General features: G+C 47.9%; 1 protein-coding gene across 2 annotated transcripts in view; it reads right to left on the bottom strand.

Annotated features, from left to right (window-relative positions):
• Window positions 1–21,400, bottom strand: part of dnaaf1 (dynein axonemal assembly factor 1) — a 53,101-nt gene that overhangs the window by 10,092 nt on the left and 21,609 nt on the right. For both annotated transcript variants that reach the window (XM_042340485.1, XM_042340486.1), the window contains exons 8-11: window positions 16,044–16,165; window positions 12,935–13,098; window positions 5,086–5,376; window positions 3,228–3,334 (exon numbers count right to left, since the gene is read on the bottom strand). In XM_042340485.1, the coding sequence (XP_042196419.1) occupies window positions 3,228–3,334; window positions 5,086–5,376; window positions 12,935–13,098; window positions 16,044–16,165 (684 nt within the window). The remainder of the gene's footprint in view (window positions 1–3,227; window positions 3,335–5,085; window positions 5,377–12,934; window positions 13,099–16,043; window positions 16,166–21,400) is intronic.

The following is a 21,400-nucleotide window of genomic DNA, read 5'->3' as shown; positions in this document are numbered from 1 at the left end:
GGGTTCTAACATGATCCCTTTCTTTTATTGCTAACTTGGCTGAAGAACACTTTGCTGTTTCTTTTTATATTTTTGCTTCATTTTCCTCATGGTTCCTCTTTGCCTTCTGAATAGTCTGTTTAAACTCTTCCTTAAGTTTGCTGTATTCACTCCTGTTTTCCTCTCCGTTAGCTAATCTGTACTTTTGAAAAGATTCTTTTCTGAGCTGCAGTTTTCTCTTCCCTCCTTATTCATCCATGGAGTCCCATTCCTATTCATTTTATTTAGTTTCTTAGTGGAATATCTTTCTGGTGCTGAAAAGTCTTCCATTGTTGCGCTATATCTGTTTGTTAATTTTCAGCCCATCTGATTTCATCTCCAGGTGGGTCTGACAAGAGCCTGAGGGTCACATCTGGGGATCTGAACTCAACTGATTTAGAACACAGCCCAGTGTCCTGTTTGCCTGTTTATTGCTGCCTCACACTGTGTGACACAGTGAGTCACTAGTCAGCTAACACCGCGAGATCGCTCTCAGCTTCCCCCCTCGGCCAGTTCTATCCAATCCATGGAGGCCGGTGTTTCCTAGTCTCGGATCTCATATGAAGTACCTTGCATTTGTTTGTATTCCATTAAAACTTCAGAATGTGCGTTGGGGTAATTGTTGGATTTTTACCAGTTAAAGCCACATAAGAACACACCACCGTTAGGCCTTTGGATTGTGGGATCAACAGGAGCTGAGTTATTGGCCTCACTTAAAAATCTGGTCTAAACAAGATTTTGTACAAATTCAACATCACCTCCTCACTTTTATCTTATATTCCTCTAGATATAAAGCCCTTAAATCCCAATGGCCTTTTTTTNACAGCCCTATCTACCTGTGGAGTAGTAGGAATCCCTGACTAGTCTAATGCTAACTAGTCTACTGATGAACCAGCTTGGCTAGTCTGTCATCAGCAATGCCTGGAGTACTGTGAACCCACCTGGCTCAGGAACCAGAGTAATGACCTTCACAGAGATTCCAACATTTAATTGCCAGGTGTGACTATGGAGACCCCACTTACCTCCCCAGCCCCCAAGGAGGATACTCACGGAGGCCTGAAGGCAGCCTTATTTGGTAACTTCCACATGTATGCGGATGACACCCAACTCTACCTTTCCTCTTCTACCCTCAACTCCACGACCCCCGATGTCCTGACAGCTGTCTGTCCGACATCGAGTCCTGGACGAGAGACAACTTTCTTCAGCTCAACGTGCGAAAAACCGAGGCCCTCCTGATTGGCTCACGTCAGCGCCTCCGCACCTCAGGCACCGACACCATCAGCTCCGCACTCTCCACCTCTTAAAGCCAGTCAGGAACCTCGGGGTTCTGTTCGACCCTGAGCTGTCCTTTCTCCCTCATATCCGCGCCACAACTGGCACCGCCTTCCATCACCTCCGGAACATCACCAGACTACGGCACTACCTCACCCCTCACGCGGCTGAAACTCTGGTCCACGCCTTTATCACCTCAAGGCCGGACTATGAGAACTCTCTCCTCGTCAGCCTTCCCGGCCCTCCCTCCACACTGCAGGTCATTCAGAACTCTGCAGCTCGTGTACTGTCCCGCACCAGACACCGCGACCACATCACTCCCACCCTCGCCCTCACCCTCGCTCGCCTCCACTGGCTCCCCATCCCCCAGAGGATCGATTTCAAGATCCTCATCCTCACCTACAAGGCCATTCGCGGCATTGCTCCCTCCTACCTCTCCGACCTACTATCCCCCTACTTACCTGCCCGTATCCTCCGTTCCTCTGGCTCCGGTCTGCTCCACATCCCCCGCCCCAACCGCCCTACCATCGGTGGCCGGGCCTTCAGCCTCTCAGCCCCGAGGCTCTGGAACTCTATCCCCAGTGCCTTCGCCACTTCCTCCCTTTCCTCCTTCAAGGCCAGTCTCAAGACCTTTCTCTTTGACCGTGCCTTCAGCTCCCCTCTCGACTCTCTACCCCCTCATCGCTCCCTCCCTTCCCTCCCCTCACCCTGACCACTTCCCTCTTCCTCGACCCCTCCCTTCCCTCCCCTCACCCTGACCATTTCCACCCCTGCTCGGGTCCTAACCCAACTGTACAGCGCCTTGGGACGTCCTCCCGACGTGAAAGGCGCTCTATAAATGGAATCTTGTTGTTGTTGTTCTTGCCCTTGACTCAGAAGGTTGGATGTTTAAGACCCATATTGGGATCTTGAGCTCCCACAATCCAGTCTGTCAGTTCAGTGCTCAGTGCAGGGAAATCTCATTGCCGGAGATCCCATCCTTCAGATGAGGCATCTCTTCACTATCTATATGCTCCCGTTCACCAATGTCATCTGCAGATGACATGTATACAGAGGATACCCAGCTCTATCTGTCAGCTTCCAGCCTGGACTCCAAGACCTCTGCTATGCTGACTGATCGTCTGTTGGACAAGTCCTACGAGTAACAGTTTTCTTCAGCTGAACTCAACAACCTCTGGCGCTGACAGCATCACAGGATGCACACTCCACCAGTATGTAACCTCTGTTAACTATCTCCAAACTATCATTTAAGCCTCACATCAGTGCTCTAACCCACTCAGCTTTCCCTCAACTACATCTGACACTACCTCTCTCCTCCAGGACCCTCATCCATGCATGCATTATGTGTGTGTTTGTGTGTCTGTAATTTTATTGTTGTTGTTATATGTACTCGGTCGGCCGAGTGTCTCGACACATATGGAAACACATCACCATTGCATAAGAGTCTCCAAACCAAACTGATATCCCACCTACATATGGAAATCCCAGAGATAGATTGTTGGAATGGAATGCGCTCTCTCTCCGTAATTCTGGAAAGTATTAGGCACAGGTTGGCAAGGGCCAAGACTTGGGAACCTCAGAATGTGAGACACTGCTGGAGTCTAACCAGCTAAACCCACACAGCTTGCCATTGATATCACTGTCTGGCAAGCTTTCCCGCTGCTTGTCCTGCTAGGACCACATTAGGGCTTGGCTTAAAGGGTTAATAGGAGCTGAGTGTGAGGATTCCCTGCCCCAGTGACTGGTCTGTCTTTTATTTAAGGTTAATTATTTGTGTCTAGAGCCTTGATATTAATTTACTGATCCCACAAATAATTCCAATAATTCTGTGATGTACAATAACTATTTAATCTGTAATAAATTCATCAATCAATCCAACAAACTAATTAGTTACATTCAATATGTAAAGAAAGGTGAAGTTAGTATGAAGTACTCACATCAATGAACAGCTTCTCTTTCTTCAAATAAATGGTCTCTATGGTATCCGCTCTCTCCAGTTCAGTCACCAGCACCCCTTCTGTGGTAGGTACTTCTGAAGATGTCTCTATCACAGAAGATCAAATGGTATTTAGGTCTGGAGTACAAAGCTGGTATCAGGCACATAAACCCGCATGTTGGCCAGCAATTCTTGCTGTGGTTTCTCCCTAGCACCTGTTCCAATTGCCACACCCATTAACATTCCTCCTTATCAAACCTGTGAAAGCAACCACCTTTATTCAGCAACCACTGACTAACTGTCACGGTTACCCTATGCTTGCAGTCCATAGTAATGTGTAAATAATATATATACTATACAATATTATTTAAGCGAAATGGGGAGGCCTGTCCCTTTAAATGGATTGTTGCAAAAGCTGTTTGCAAGAGACTTAGTGAACAACATACATGAGGTTCCCGAAGTGCCATCATGTATAAGCCCCGGGCTGTTTGACTGACAGTCAGTTAACAAGCACCCTGGAGAGTGGAATAACATGTGACTCCTTGCGTGGGAAATAGCCCTCAGTCACATCATACGGTGGGGGGAGCCACACGCCTGTATAAAACAATGCTGGGCTCCTTGTGGTCGTCCTCCGGTACGTGCTGACGTGTGCAGGACCACTGGACAGTCAGGGCTGGTTTATATCTATTTTACTAATGTTGTATTGTGCCACAAGTTGATATAGGTATGTAAGATAGTTATCGTTGTTTATCTTAAAATGTTGAATTCCTTATATGCCAGGTAGCCTAGGGTTACTAGATCTTAATAAAGAGCTGTTGTTTTTACTGAATGTATTCTCTCTGTTAAATAAAGCAGCCAGTTAGCGCTGTCAGTGCACTCACTCCCAATTCAGGGGCAGTTCTAAGTGAATGTAATGTGTTACCGACGTCTGCGTCTGGTGTAGCCTCGCAGGGCCATGTTGAGCTGCCCACATGATGCCCACAGATTCCCCCACTTACAGTGCGGTTGGTAAAGGTGCTCGGAGTCTACACACGGACCTACAGAAATGTTTGGATTCAGTGAATGAACTAATGAACCCTTAGAGGCCACCCTTACATAAAGGCCACTTTGTCCATTCCCGAGCGGTTGCTGAAAACAGGTTTGACTGTGTCTGTACGTGTGGAGCACTCTTGCCTCTGAGTCAGAAGTTTGTGGGTTCAAGCCCCATATCGGAAATTTGAACACACAGTCCAAGCTGACACTCCAGTGTAGAGCTGGGGTGTGCCGCTTTGTTGGAGGTACTGTCCTTCAGATTAAACATTAAACCAAGGGCACGAAGAGGGAAGGGTGAATTAGACGTCATGTATGGGCAGTGAATTATAAGGCTCAACAAGTCTTTTGTGTGAAGTCTACAAGAGGTTTACAACAACAGACAGGCTTACTCAAGTAATGGGGTAATCAGTTTAGAGCGGGTGAGTATGCGGGCGGTAGAGTTTTGGATCATCTGAATTTTTGTGGATGATGGAGCTGGGGAGACTGACGAGGAGGGCACTGAATGGTTGAAGCGAGAGGTGACGAACATATGGACGAGTGTTTCTGTTGCGTCTGGGGTAAGGTACGGTCAGAGACGGGCAGTGTGGCGGAGGTGGAGGAAGGCAATGCTGGTCAGGGACCGGATGTGGGGGAAGATATGCAACTTATTGTTGGCGTTGACAATTCAGCACTACCCCAGCTATAAGCTCTATGACTCAGCCTGAGCTCTATTGTAATAATAATAATCCTTGCATTTGATATATTGTAGGTGGAGTAACTGAATGACATGTTCTGCAAACTTCACTGAGAAAACCAAACAATGATGAGGTGATACCCCTCACACTGACCTCGAGGTACCCTGCTGCCCAGTGCGATTTGCTCCATGTTGCATTCAAGGTCAAAGGATGAGCAAGTCCACTCTTTGGCTTGTCTCTCGCTCTGTACTGGAACACCCAGACACTGAACATCTTTCTCTCCAGCAGAAAAGCCTGTCTGGTCCTTTTCAATCTCCTGTTGCTGATCTTTAAGGAATTCGTCATGGATGTCCATTACATCATTTACAAATTTCTGTATCTTTATCCGAGTCTCTGTATCTGTAGCAATCCTGGGCTCAGGATTCCCTAAGGCAAGTACTTCACCTAGAATTACAAACAGGTAAAACTTCATCTGTTATTTTACATCAATTAAAGTCAAAACACCATGAACAGGTGTCAGCCTGGCTCAGTTGATCGCAGTCTTGTCTCGTCAATGTGAGATTGCCTCACACCCTGACATGGCCTCAGGCCCAATGCTGCAGAAACCACATCCAGGATTTGTTCAACTCCAACCTCAGTTTCCTCAATGTCCTCCTTACTGATCAGAGGTGCTGTCCTTCAGAAGAGACACTAAACCGTACTCCCATTTACTTTGTGGAGTCCTGTAGCTCAGTGGTTAGAGCACTCGCTTTGCAAGTGAGACACCTGAGTTCAATTCCAGGCAGAGGGCAAAACCTTGGGCAAGTTTCCTTACTCCACACAGAGCCTAATAATAATCCTCCAAAACCAAAAACGATAATAAATTGGTCATTTTCAATCCACGACTGTTTGTGGGACATTGCTGTGCGCAATTGGCTGCCGCGTTCGCCCACAAATATACAGTCAATTCACTTTACAGTGTGTTCTGTGAAGCGCTTTGGGACATCCTCCCGACGTGAAAAGCGCTATATCAAATGCAAGGATTATTATTATTATTATTATATACTAACTATTCTGTGTCACTATTTGAAAAGAGAAGGGAGTTCCATGGACAACAATTCCCAGATAAACAACAACAACTTGGATTTATATAGCACCCCCCCACGCCGGACAGCGTCTCAGAGCTTTACAGCAACGGATCCTGGGACCGAGCCGGGGTGGGAGGGGAAGGTGATCAAAGGCGCGGTCGAAAAGAAAGGTCTTCAGCAGAGACCTGAAATGGTCATTTGTTTCATGGAACATATCTGTGCACCAATTGATAGATTTTTGATAAGTTTATAGAATTTGTTAAGTCAGGATATTAAGGGACATGGGGAGAAAGCGGGAAATTGGAATTGAAAGGATTAGTTGAGGTACAGATCAGCCATGATCTAATACAGGCTCGAAGAGCTGAATGGCCAACTCCTGTTCCTATGTTTCCTATGTTCCTATTCCTATGACTGCTGCATTCATCTAAAAAAACAATCACTTTACAGTGAAAATCCTGTGAAGCATTTTGAGACATGCTCCCAATGTAAAACCAGCTGAATCCAATGCAGGGATTATTCCAACACAGGAGCAAACTTCATCTCCATCGGGGCACACTTGCCAGTTAGCCTTATGTCCGTCTGTTGTGGATAAACTTTTAGAAGCAATAATAAGGGGGCAGGTGAGATCAAGTAGGCACAAGTTAATGAAGTACAGTTAGCATGAGTTTAGCAGATGTTTTTTGGCAGATTTAATATAGTTCTCTTTTTTGGTCAGCTGGATGTCTGACACATGCAGAAACATGCGACAATCCTTAAGAGTATCCAAACCAAACATGCAGTTCCATGCAACCCCATGGATTGTAATGGACCACACATTCTCTCGCTCAGAGGAAAGCATCCAGCATTCAAAATTATGAGGGGATTCGATAGGGTGAACAAGGAGAAACTATTCCCACTGGCGGGTGGGTCGGTAACCCGAGGACACCGATTTAAAATAGTTGTTAAAAGAAACACAGGAGAGGGGAGGAGAAATGTTTTCACACAGCGATTTGTTGGGATCTGGAATCATTGCCTGAAAGGCCGGTGGGAACCGATCCAATAACAGCTTTTAAGAGAGAAGTAGATAATTATTTGGGGAGGACAAGTTTGCAGGGGCTATGGGGAGAGAGCGGGGGAGTGGGGTTGATCAGGGCTATGGGGATAGCGCGGAGGAGTGGGGTTGATCAGGGCTAAGGGGAGAGAGCGGAGAGTGGTGTTGATCACGGCTGTGGGGAGAGAGCGGGGGGGTAGGGTTGATTTGGAAGCTCTTTTAAGAGCTGGCACAGACACGATGGGCCGAATGGCCTCCTCCTGTGCTGTATTAGGCTATTATTAGGCTCTGTGTCCTTTTCATGTTTTAAAAGGACGTTTCAAAGTGCTCAACACTGCCGGCTGTGCACCTGAGTTGAGGGTGGGAGCCGAGAAAGGTGGGATGGGGTGTGGGAAAAGATGACCGAAAGCTTGGTCAAAAAGTTAGCTTTTGATGCGCCTTGAAAGTGGGGCGGGTGCAAAATAGCGATGGTGGGGCAGATGGGGTGGGGGACATGAAACATTAACAATAATAAAATAATCCTTGCATTTGACACAGCACCTTATCATGTCTTTGAGACGTATCAAAGCGCTTCACAGAATATGATGTAAATATTTTGTGGGTGAAACGCAGCAGCCAATTGTGCAAAGCAATGTCCCACAACAGTCATAGATTGTGTAACCACATTTTTAAAAATGTTTTTAAAGGATTATTACCCCCGCAAAGTGATCCGCCAATTGACTAACAACCAAGTTCCTACTGACTGCTGGTAAACAGAGGGGTGTGGAGTAAGGAAACTTCCCCAAATTTTCTTCTTGCCGGGATTCAAACCCAGGTCCCTCACTTGCGAGGCAAGAGCTCTAACCAATGAGCTACAGGACTCCACAAGCTTGTGTTTGCTGCACAAAAGGAACGGCCGGGTCCGGAGATGACAGAGGTCGGGGAGGGGGTGGGGGGGAATGAAGGACGTAATGTCTCACTGGGGAAAGAGGGAGCTTTCTGAGAGAAAGCTGCACAGCACGTTACTCGGCCAGGGTGACTCCGATCTGTCCTGACAGTGAACAACTGAACACTGGCCTCACTTCTCTCTCTCTCTGTCTCTCTTCCCCCTCTCTCTCCCCCCACCCCCCACCTCTCTCTCCCGCCCACTCTCTCCCTCTCTCTCTCCCCCCTTCTCTCCCTCACCCTCTCTTCCTCCCCCTTTCTCTCCCCCACTCTCTCCCTCACCCCTTCCCTTCCTTCTCTCTCCATCTCTCCTCTCCCTACCCTCCTTGCCACTGTCTCTCCCCCCCCTCCTCTCGACCTCTTCTCCCTCTCTCCACGTCCCTCCCGCGCTCCCCCCCTCCCATCTCTCTTCCCTCCTCCCTCGCCCCCTCTTCCATCTCTCTCCTCCTCTTCCGTCTCTCCCCCACCTCTCTCTCCTCCCCTCCCTCCCCCTCCTCCCCCCCACCCCCTCCTTTTCCTTCCGTACCACCTGAGTACATTATAGCCAGGAATGTTAAGCCCTTGTTTGAGCCAAGTCTCTGTTATTGTCACTATGTGGCACTTGTGCATGAGGCTCACTAACCTTATATGTCACACTTCATGCATTTACACACATTCACTCCAAACCTTGCTTTATCTTTTTTGCTTGTTTCCCCTTGTCTGAAGCCCTCCCTCCTGCACCATTTCTCCAGCTACACATTAACCTGCTTTATCATGCTGTTCATACATACTCATTAGCAGGTGGCACTGGGAGTAATCCAGAGATTACCACCTTTGAGGTCCTGTCACAAGTTTGATCAACATTGGGACCTTGTTGTCCTCGAAGAGGGATGAGCATGACCAGAGTGCTCTTCATGCTTCCGATTTTGACGAGTTTCAATCTCCCATAAGGATGAATAGACAGTCAGAGACCCTCTGTGTGAGGCTATCCAGTGAGGTGCCCCAGCGCTCAGCATTGTGTAGCTTTTGGGGAATGTACCTGATCCCACAAGCCAGGGTGCAGATCCTCTAAAGAGTATCTTTGCCCAGACAAGGTTAGCCAAGCACCCTCTGACTGCCACCGGACAGAGCCACACCAAAGGGTAACTCACCATTCCACACATTTCCTGAAGAGAGAGAAAATGGATCCCTTCCTGGGAAAGGAAAAGACCAGCCTCAGATGTCTTACTCACCAAGGAACTGACATTCCAGGTGATGAAGGAGAGACCTGGTCTTTGAAAAATGTTTTCACGCTTCCACGGTGAGGAGTCTGCTGATGATCTGGTCAGTACAGTGTCCAGCTGGGCGCATGTACCACCCAGACTCACGTGCTACAGCCTGAAGCTTATCGGCAATACGAGCTTAATAATAATAATAATAATCCTTGCATTTGATATAGCACTTTTCATGTCAGGAGGACGTCCCAAAGCGCTTCACAGAACACACTGTAAAATGAATTGACTGTATATTTGTGGGCGAACGCGGCAGCCAATTGCGCACAGCAATGTCCCACAAACAGTCGTAGATTGAAAATGACCAATTTATTATTGTTTTTGGTTTTGGAGGGATTATTATTAGGCTCTGTGTGGAGTAAGGAAACTTGCCCAAGGTTTCGCCCTCTGCCTGGAATTGAACTCAGGTCTCTCGCTTGCAAAGCGAGTGCTCTAACCACTGAGCTACAGGACTCCACGAGTTTCCAAAACCCCCGAGCCCCCAACTCAAACCCTGCCTGGCCGGATAACGGCACCAACGGCGGGACATGAAGCATCAAAGACTGGGCTTTCAGCGTATCTGTTGCCAATCTCAACAACTCCCTTTAGCTCGCCCCCTTCCCGCGCCTCCTTCAAGGCAGACCTCGAGATTTAATTCAGGTATTCAAAATTATGGGCGGTTTTGTTAAGAGTAGATTGGGAGAAACTGTTTCCACTGGCAGGTGGATCAGTAACCAGAGGACACAGATTTAAGATAATTGGCAAACAGATTCAATAATAGCTTTCAAAAGGGAATTGGATAGGGACTTGAAAACAAAAAAATTACAAGACTGGGATAAGAGTGAGGGAATTGGGTAGCTCTTTGAAAGACCCAGCACAGACACGATGGGCTAAATGGCTTCCTTCTGTGCTGTAAGATTCTATGATTCTAAGTCCCAACTCAAGATCTTTTTCTTTGACCATGCTTTTCACTATCTTTTCCACTTCGCCCTCGCACCCTCTGCTCAGTTGCAAACCCCGGCTGTGCAGGTGCTACATAAACGCCAATTTATTTTGTATTCTATGATTCTAATAATAATCCTTGCATTTTATAAAGCGTTTTATTACATCTTTGAAACGTCTCAACACGCTTCACAGAACATACTGTAAAGTTAATTGACTATATCTTCTGGGTGAAACGCGGCAGCCAAATTGTTCCACAAACAGTCATAGATTGAAGTGACCAATTTATTATCATTATCTAGACTAGCTTCAGCAAAGATCACAAGGAGCCGAAGGCTGTGACTGTACGGTTACATCTTGAAAACTCTGAGTTACGCTGTCACTGAGAATGTGGAGATGTGGCTAAAGCCAACTTTATGGAATCAATTCAATATTCCAAATTAAATTAGTAATTAATAATCCTTGCATTTTGTATAGCGTCTGTCACAACAACAAATTGCAATTATATAGTACCCTAAGCATCAGGAGGACATCCCAAAGCGATGGAATAGTGAGGGTTTACACCCAAGCTGGGGGTTAGATTCAGTGAGTGGGGCCCAAAACGTGGTAGGAGGATAAGATAACTGAAGGCACACTCAAAGAGGAAGGTTTACAGATGGTCCTGCAAGGAGGTGAGAGAAGGGGCAAGGTAGAGGGGCTCCTGAATGGAGTTCCAGAAGGTGGAAGCCAAAAGGCTGAAGGCCCAACTGCTGATGGTTGAGCGGGCAGGGTTGGGGACGCAGAGCAGGTCAATGCCCGCAGAGCAGAGTTTGCAGGATTTGCAGCACCTGCGTGAGTTTGCAGGGTTTTAGGTTAAAGGAGATTACTGCTGTCTCCTCAGGTGAGAAGGCAGGAGCCAAGTAATGTCTCACAAAAGCCATGAAATTAATGACCAATTGTAGTTGGAGGATTGTTGGGGGAGAGAAACTTCTTTCTCTTTGAGTTGGGCCATGAAATCTTTTAACTTTCACCTGAATGGGAGTCCAGACCATGTGAGTTCAAGTTCCAACTTGGCTGAAGGGACTGAGGCGACAGGGTTTTAGCATAAGGTGTGCAAAATTAACATACTAACAATGGGTCAAAATGGGTGAGAGGTCGTGGAACATGTGATCAATTAATTATAGAGTCAATACAAAGAAAGAGCGCTGAAGGAAACGTACGATTGGATATGTTAATGAGGGATTGTAACATATTCACCAACCATTGAATGGTGAAAGATCGGGTATGTCAAATAACCGATTGTAAAAGCAAGACCAATGAGTGGATATACAATAACGGATTGTAAATGACTGACAAGAGATTGGTGGAAGGTATAGAGGGACTGGAATGAGAGTATAAAGATAGGGAGAACAAAGAACGAGGAGAAGGAAAAGATCGGAGCAGCACGAGTGAAGACTTGATGGAAGATCAAAAGCTTGAATAACCAGACAAGACAGATTTGAACCTCTGCTGAACGTCTCGTCCATTGCTTTGTTGTAATCCCTCCATGGTGTAACTTTATAGAACTAATAAAGTTTGACTTAACAGATTTTACCTAAACGGAATGCTGGGTGACCTCTTTGATATCTAACAAGGGGTTATAATAATAATAATAATCCTTGCATTTGATATAGTGCTTTTCACGTCTTCTCGACTTCTCAAAGTGCCTCACAGAATAGACGGTAAAGTGAATTGACCATATATTTGTGGGCGAAACGTGGCAGCCAGTTGCGCACAGCAGTGTCCCACAAACAGTCGTGGATTGAGAATGACCAATTTATTATTGTTTTGGAGGGATTATTATCAGGCGTGTGGAGTAAGGAAACTTTCCCAAGTTTTCGCCCAGCCTGGAATTGAACCTAGGTGTCTCGCTTGCAAGGCAAGTACTCTAACCACTGAGCTAAAGGACTCCTGCTGTAATAGTCCTTACAGCAGGGGAGATCAGAGGGTGACGCAAATGAAGTGTGTAACCACAAAAAAAATTGAAAGGTTAGATAGTGGATGACTCTGCCTGAGGGAATCTTGTCACTGGTAGAGGGATCATTACAAGAGACAAAACCTCAAATTCAAAGCTAGGGCAAGAAACATTTTCTCACACAGAGGGTTGTGAATATGTGTAACTCTGATCCAAGAGGCTGTAGAGATGAAATCAATAGAGTTGTTTAACAGAGAGATAAACAGAGGCTTGGGTAGCAGCGATATGAAGAGCTATGCGATATCAAGATGAGATTGAGGGCATGTAAGAGGGAATTGGACAAGCACAAGCAGAAGAAGGGTATCAGAGAGGGTACGGGAAAGAGCAGTGAATTAGGATTAAGATGGATGGCTTCATTGGCACTGAGAAAACTCTTGCTCCTGAGTCACTGAAGGCTGTGGGTTCAAGCCCCCACATCAGAACTTTGAATTCATGTGTAAGCTAAGACTGTATTTGTTACAGCTTCTGTTCTTCTAATGAGACATTACCAAAGACTTGTCTGCTTATTCAAGCAAATGCTAAAGATCCTGAAGCACTATTTCAAAAGAGAACAATGTTTATCCTAGTGTCCGGGCCAACAATCCCCCAAATAAAAAAAAGGTCATTCACGTCATGTCTGTTTGTGGCAATGTTACTGTGCACAAATTAGCTTCCGTGCTCGCACACAAAACACAGTCGCTATACTTTACAGTGAACACTGTGAAGTGCTCTGAGATGCCCTCTGAGGGTGCTGTATCAAATGTAAGTTATTATTTGATTATAATTCAAAAGGCAAAATCTGAACCTAGGCCAGAATTGGTCAGCATGTGCTACCTACTTTCCTCTATCTCTCTGAGTCTGCGTTTCTCCTCAGCTTTTCTCCTGACCTCCGACACAGCGGCAATGCTGGCCTCAATCTTTCTCCGTTCACTTGATTCCCATTTCTCCCTCTCCTCCAGCTCAGCGTCACGGCCTCCCTGGGCCCAGGCCTCCGCACATGCTCTGTCACACACAAAATGACGCTGTGTTACAGCTGAAGATGAAATATGAAGCAAATTATACCCACACCCCCTCACTCAGCCCCTCTCCCTCACTTGGTTACACTCCCCCACACTCAGCCTCATCACCCCTTCAACTCCCCTCACTCCTTATCAATTATTGATGTAGCACCTTTCATGATGGGAAATTGCCCCAAAGTGCTGCACAGTCCAATGCTTGTACCTGAGCCAGAATGGGGGCTGTGGAGTGTGCGGGAAAAGATGACTGAAGGTGATATCAAAGAGGGAGGTCTCGAGGAGAGAAGGAATAAGTCATAGGAACTCCAGGAGGGAGTTCTGCAGATTGGGGCAGACAGGCTGAATCCCCACTCCCCCCCGGGGACGTGAAGCAAGCCGGTACCAGCCAGGGCAGGCTTGTGGGGTTAGAGAAGGTCACAGAGGTCAGGTAGGATAAGACTGTGGAGAGATTTAAAGGTGAGGAGCTGGGCGAGGATAGTGATGATAAGCTGGTGCCTGGTGTGGGAAAGGACACAAGCTGCAACTTTTGAAGAGAAGAGCAGTCTTTCACTCAGCCTCACCACCCTTCACTCACTACTCTTAATAATCACCCCTTCCCTTGCTCATCCTCACTCTCTCTCAGCCAACTTCCACTCACCATCCCTCACGCAGCCCTCCTCCTCCTCCTCCTCCTCACCCCCACCCACTTACTCAGGCTCACTCTGCTTCACCCAGCCTCACACCCTCATACACCTCAGTCCCTCACTCAGAGTTACTTTTCTTCCTCATCACACAACTCATTCCATCTTAGCCTCAATCCCTGTAACTCAGCCCCAATCCCCCACTCCTCATTACTCAGTTTGGCAGCCAGTACAGTCTGTTCAACATGAACAACAACTTCACACAGGAAAGCATCTCAGAGTGCTACAGCAACAGGGTTGGAAGCAAAGGCGAAGAGGGGTGTTCAGGGCAGATTTGAAAGATTATTATATTTATTATCATCGTTACTTCAAAGCTACAGTTCAATAAATCTACTTTTCATCTCCAGAACGTTGCCGGGTTACAATCTTATCTCATCCCTCCTGCAAGTTCTTATTCATGCCTTCATCACTTAGAGGATAGATATGCTGACCTCCTACACACCTTCTAAAAGCTCCATATCTTCTCTAACTTTGCAGCTTGTATCTCCTCACAACATCAAATTGCATCTATGAGCGCCTTTCAGGTGGAGTCCACTATGCACTGGACAGTCAAGGGTCTGTACCCGAGCTGAGGGTTGGAGGGTAAAGAGAGTGGGGGTGGGAGAATGATCGAATGCATGGTCAAGGAGGAACCTGTTGGGATGGGCAAAGGGAATCTGGGATGGAGTTCTAAAGAGTTGGGGACGGAAAAGTCCCGAATGCCGATGGTGGGGTGGACAGGGCGGGGGACGTGGAGCAGGCCAGTGCCCACGAGGCGGCAGGAGTGGACAGGTTGGTAAGACTTTAGCAGGTCACAGAGGTAGGGAGAGGCACGACTGTGGAAAAAATTAAAAGTGAGGATCTTAACCTCAATCCTCTGGGGGATGAGGATCTGGGGAAGGATGGGGGTGATTGGTGCAGGAGAACACACAAGCTGCAGAGTTTTCAATTAATCTGCAGGAAAGTGTTGGGAACAATCTCTCCAGCAAGGAGAGTTTGCATTGTCAAGCCTGGACATGATGAAAGCCTGGATGAGGGTTTCGGCAGCCTGAGGGGAGAGGCAGCAGTGGAGCTGGGCAATGTTGTGGAGGTGGGGAAAGGTAGAGTGGATCACAGCACGGATGTGGGGTAAAAAGGACAAACAAGTTGAGGGTCAAACAAGACGCCAAGGATCTGTAATGGTTCGGTGAGGTGGAGTATGCATCCCTGGATGGTGATGCTGCCAATGCCTGAGGTGTGGAGGCGATGACGGGAACCAATCAGGAGCCTCGGTCTCACCGACATTCAACTGTAGGAAGTTAGCTCTCATCCAGGATTTGGTGTCTGACAGACAACCTGCAGTTGTCCTGGAGTCGAGGGTGGAGTTAGAGAGATAGAGTTGGGGGATCAGCCACATACATGTGGAAGTTAAACCATTGCCTGTGGATGACTTCACTGAGCAGAAGCATGTAGATATTGAAGAGGAGAGGACGAAGGACGGAGCCCTGAGGAACGCCACATGTAATGGTTCAAGGGCTAGAAGGGGAAGTCATTAGTGGTTACAAAGCAGAAACAATGGGAAATAATAATTATTATTGCAAGGTAATAAGGTAAGCAAGGTAAGAGTGAAACCAAGGAAGGAGGAGCTGAGAGGAGAGGTGATGGGAGAAGAAGAGCGTCGAAGGCGGAAGAGATCAAGCAAGACGAGGAGGAAGATGGCCTGGTTACTGTTGGACAGATGTCATTTGTGACTTTGATTAAGGCAGTCTCTGTACTGTGAGCAGCATGGAAACCTGATTGGAAGGATTAATACAGGGAGTGGCGGGAGAGGTGAGATTGAAGCTAAGAAGCAACAACTCATTACAGGACGAGGCTCTGCACATCCATTACCCTCATTCCTGCCAATGTCAACTGGATCACAGAACTCCAGTATATCAACCTGAAACTCAAATTCCTGCCTGTGCTCCCTTTGGTTCCTGTGTAACCTGCTCCACCCCTATTCTCATCTCCCGATCCTTCATTTCTCTGCTTATTCCTGGCTGATCTATGGCTCTACAATTCTGGAACTCTCTCCCGAAACTGCTTCACTTGCTCTGTAACTACCTTCAAAAAACTTCTATAGAAATATTTTTGGTTAACATCTTATATTGTCTCTTCTTTCTACTCTTTTGAGCTCTTCAAGACATTCATTCTCTGTGCAAAATGTTATATAAGTACAAGTTTTGCTCTGCCATCTCATGATGCAGTGCCATTAACTTGCTAGGATGTTGTCACCGCCCCCACCACTACGTACCTGTCTTTAGGAAACACTGGCCTGTCATCCAGGTATGTGAGGTGCCTGAGGCGCAATGTAACAACCTTCCTGTAGTTGGAGATTTTTTTGATAACTTCATTCCCCATCAGATTTAACACACGCTGCAGACAACAAAGAGTTAATTAATGGCGTGATCCTGGCTACTACAATTTCTCCGCTCTTTTCACCTCTGAAGATGTGAATAGAGTGTCATTCCAATCAATGAACCATTAAACAATATCTTAGGACAATTTCAGGGAAGTCTGATGTGCAAATTGCTTCAAAAAGAGATTGTGAGAGTTGATATGAACAACTCTAATTTCTTTATATCTCCTTACAACCTCAAAACAACTCAAAGACTCACACTGTCAAGTGATATGACTGTTCACGTAGGTAAATGTACCACTACTTTTCACACAACCAAGCGCAATTTATCTGGAGGATTTTGGCCAGGAAGGACAAGGAGGAACTCTTGACCTTTGGCCTCTTGTTTACCCTTGCTGTGGGAGACATAAATGCAGCAAAACTTTTATCTTTTGCTTCCTGCAGTTCCTGCTCAGCATGTTAATTTACAACAGCTATTCTCCGATTAGAATGAGGAACTCGGCATTGATGAAGTTCACGTAAGCTGTGTAACACAACCTATGATATCTTGACATTACAATGTGTGACCAGCCCATATTTCTGTGGAAATTGCTGGTCATGAGGAGGAGCTCATACAACATTGGTTTAGATGAAGACCCTTCAGCCCATTTAACCTCAGCCTTCCAGACTACCCACCCTACTGTCTTTCTATCAACTCAGCAAAGTCAGTCTGCTTCGTATTCCATGCCCAATCTGCCTCTCATCGTCTGACTTTTAGTCATTCTCCCTCTGCTCTCTACTTAGGCAAAGGTTATGTGAACTTCATCTATGCCCTTCCCACCTTCAAACCCACTGTACTGAAAGAGTTAATGACTAAAGGTTCTACTGCTGATTGTGCAATCTGTGTGAAGGAAAGGTTAAAAGATCTTGAGAGTTCCTGTCGAGATGGACAGAAGCGGTAACTGATACCATTGGTACTGATCTTACATGTTAACCTAAGGAAGTCACATAAGGAAAGATCATTGCTCGTGGGAACTGGGATTGTCTTAGAATTTCTGGATGTCCTAAAACAGGAATGGCATTCTTTAGGGATGGAGAGCACGAGGGACAAGTAACAAATGAGTTCTCTGGTATGTGTTAGATCTGTTGGGGTATAAAAGGAGTTTTAGTCAGTATCAGTGAGCTACAGATCTGAAGATTCCCAGCTGCCTACTGTGCTCCCAGATAAAGTTACTGATCATACTTTTATTCTGGATGTTACCATTATTGCGCATTGTAATAATGGCTGAATGTGCTTTGTGCAATTCTTGGGTGATGATCTGTAATAAAGGAAACTATTGTTTAAAAGTTAAATTTTGTGCACACTTATTTATTACTAATTTGTCACTAAAGTTTCCTTACACCATAGCTTCAATTGCATTTCGGCCACTCCCCACCCAACCCCCTCACCTGAATCTTATGTGCTGCACTCATGATCTTAAACACTCAGTCGGACATGATGGTGAGGAATCATGGCTCCACACAGCTCAAAGGTATTGGTTGGAAGATATCAGGGGCCTCAGTGCCCATTGTCGATTATTGGGACATGGATATTGTGGTGGACATTGTCCTGATGGACGCGCTGAGAAGGGGGTGAAGGTCTGGTCATTCTCGTCTTTCTTCAAGGACAGAAAGGTCCCAAAGCAGGTTGCACGTGTAGCGTCCTGTACAACAATGTTGTGAAGTCCTTTAGCTCAGTGGTTAGAGCACTCGCCTCGCAACCGAGAGATCTGGGTTCGATATACAGTCAATTCACTTTACAGTATATTCTGTCAGCACTCCTGTCCGCTCCAGTCTCAGCGTGTGCACATTGGCTGCCGCAATTAACCTGAGCTGCTTCCCCAAGATGTTCCCGACCCCGTCCCTCTTCCCTCTACTACCCCCCTCAACCCTCCTCTCCCTCTGCCTGCTCCGACTCTTATCCCTCCTCGAGTCCCCCACGGCCTCCCTCTGCTCCTCCCTTCACATTCTCCGGCGTGCCCACCGTGGTAGACGCCGTCGGCTATCCCTGACTGCCCCTTCCCCCACTCTCGCAGCAAGGTCCACCGGCCCTCACCCACAGAAGGCAACCTTTCCTCTCAAATCCCCACTCTGCCCACCCCCTACCCCCCCTCATCTGCCCCACGCTCCCACCACTAACTGTGCCCTCCGCATCGGCCTGCAGAATGTCCGCTCACTAATCAACAAGTCCCTCACAATCCATGACCTCACCGTTGAGGAAAATATTGACATCCTCGCCCTCAACAAAACCTGGGTCACCCCAGGCCACACCTTCCCACTAGTCGAGGCCACACCTCCAGGTTACACCTTTCACCAAAACCCATGGCCTAATCCTCGTGGCCGTGGTGTGGCTCTCATTTCCCGGTCCCCACTCGGCCTTTCCCCTTACTCCTCCGGAACCTTCCCCTCCTTTGAATACCTCACCCTCTACCACCCCTCCAGGCTTTCCCTCAAAATCCTCCTTGTTTACTGTCCCCCCAAGCCTTCTCCCACCTTCCTCTCCGATATCTCCACCCTCCTATCTTCCCTCTCCCTCTGCTCTGAACGCCTCCTAATCTTAGGCGACTTCAAACTCACCACTTCACCTCCTCCTGCTCTACTTCTGACGACTTCTCCTCCCTCCTCTCTTCGCTTAACCTCTCCCTCCTCATCCACTCCCCCACTCACGATGGTGGCCACCCCCTTGACCTGGATGATCACCCGGGGCCTCACCGTCTTGGACATCACCATCAAGGATAAGGCCATCTAGGACCACCACTTCATCTCCCTCAACACCTCATACCCCTTCCCTTTCTCAACCCTCCACTATCACATACTGTCCATGGAAAAAAAAATTCTCCCTCTCCCTCTCCACTGCCATCTGAACTCCTACACCTCTGGCCCTCACTGACCGATCTCCTCTCCTCACTCTCTTTTCTCCACAACTCCCTCTTCTCCATTCTGGACTCCCTTGCCCCCTTCACCTCCCAAACTGCCTCGTACTCCCATAAATCCCCTGGTACACCAGCCATCTCCGTTCCCTCAAGGCACAAGTGCGATCTGCCGAACGCGCCTGGACCAAATCCAAACTAACGGTCCATCGGCAGATTTGGCTTCACCATAACAAGACCTACCGCTGCGTTCTTGCCACCAAATCCTCCTTCTACTCCAAGGTTATCTTGGAGGCAAAGGACAACTCCAGGCTTCTCTTTTCCACCACAAACCCTCTCCTCCTTCCACCTTCCCATACTTCACCCATCTCTCCTCAAACTCCAACTGTGAGGAAATGCTGGACTTCCTCGAATCTAAAATCGAGGGGATACGTTCAGCCACCTCAGCCCCGTCTACAGCCACCCCCACATCACCTCTTCCTCATGACTCAATCCCCACCCATCCCCCCCTATACACCTTCGACCCTATCTCTCCCTCCACCCTCACCACGACAGTCCACAAACTCAAACCCACCACCTGCTCCCTCGATCCCATCCCCATCTCTTTCTTCATCTCCCAGCTCCACCTTCCGGCCCCTCTCCTGTCCGACACCATCAACCTCTCCTGGTCCACCAATTCAATTTCCACTCCATTAAAAACAGCCGTTATCACCCCCATTCTGAAAAAACCTTCCCTGGACCCATCCCTTCTCTCCAGCTACCGCTCCATCTCTAACCTCCCATTCCTCTCCAAGGTCCTCTCCAGCTTCCGCGCTGCCCATAGCATGGAAACAGCCCTGGTCAAAGTCACTAATGACATTCTGAACATCTGTGATCAGCTCTGCCTCCTTGTCCTCCTCGACCTCTCTGCCACCTTCGACACTGTCGACCACTCCATCCTCATACACCGCCTCTCCTCTTTACTTAATCTTTGCGGACCTGCCCTTGCCTGGTTCGATTCCTATCTCTCTCACTGTCTCCACTTTGTTGCCTCTAACGGTTTCTCCTCCAGTCCCCCCACTGTCACGTCTGGCGTCCCCCAGGGCTCTGTCTTTGGCCCTCTCCTCTTTAATATCTATATGCTCCCCCTTGGTGATATCATCCGCAGACATGGGGTCAACTTCCATATGTATGCGGATGACACCCAACTCTATCTTTCTGCCCCCACCCTCAACTCCAGGACCACTGCTGTCCTGACAGACTGTCTGTCGGATATCAAGTCCCGGATGAGGGCAAATTTCTTACAGTTGAATGTGAACAAGTCTGAGGCCCTCCTGATTGTCTCGCGCCAGCGCCTCAGCACCTCAGCCTCTGGCAGAATCACCCTCCATGGTTGCACACTTCAACTCATCGCCAGTCAGGAACCTGGGGGTCTTGTTCACCCTCAACTGTCTTTTCTTCCCCACATCCAAGCCATGACCCGCTCTGCCTTCCCTCACCTCCGTAACATCGCCCGACTCCGCCACTACCTCACCCCTCAGGCACTGAAACTCTTGTTCATGCCTTCATCACCTCCAGGCTCGACTATGCAAACTCCCTGCGTGCCGGCCTTCCAACTCCTCCCTCCACAACTGCAGATAATCCAGAACTCTGCAGCCCGTGTCCTCTCCCGCACCAAACTCCATGACCCCATCTCCCCCACTCTCCCCCGACTCCATTGGCTCCCTATCCTTCAGAGGATCCAGTTCAAGATCCTGGTCCTCACCTACAAAGCCCTCCATGGGCTCGCCCCACCCTACCTCTGCGACCTCCTAACCCCCTACCAACCTGACTGCTCCCTCCGCTCAGCCGGCTCTGACCTGCTCCACACCCCCCGACCCACCCACCCACCCCACCATTGGCGGGAGAGCCTTCAGCCACTCTGCCCCCAACCTCTGGAATACCATCCCCCAATCACTTCACTTCGCCCCCCTCCTTAGCCTCCTTCAAGTCCCGCCTCAAGATCCTCCTCTTCGACCATGACTTCGGTCACTGCCCTTCCCCTCCCTTCTCCCCCCCCCACCCCCCACCGACCCCAGCTCGGGTCTGAAATAATGTACATTGTCCAGCACCTTGGGACGTCCTCCCAACATGAAAGGCGCTATACAAATGTAATCTTGTTGTTGTTGTTGTATAGGCTGTGTACACCAGCTACTATGAGCTGCGTAGTATTTACTATGAGCTGTGTTCACTGTTCTATGGGCCGTGTACACTAGTTATTATGGGCTGTGTACACTAGTTATTATAGGCTGTGTGCACTAGTTACTATGGACTGTGTACAGTAGTTACTATGGGCTGTATAAACTAGTTACTAATGGCTGTGTACACTAATTACTATGGGCTCTG

This window comes from Callorhinchus milii, unplaced genomic scaffold (genome assembly GCF_018977255.1).
Source record: "Callorhinchus milii isolate IMCB2004 unplaced genomic scaffold, IMCB_Cmil_1.0 Scaffold14, whole genome shotgun sequence".
Classification (NCBI taxonomy): domain Eukaryota; kingdom Metazoa; phylum Chordata; class Chondrichthyes; order Chimaeriformes; family Callorhinchidae; genus Callorhinchus; species Callorhinchus milii.
This window is presented reverse-complemented; position numbering and strand designations above follow the sequence as displayed.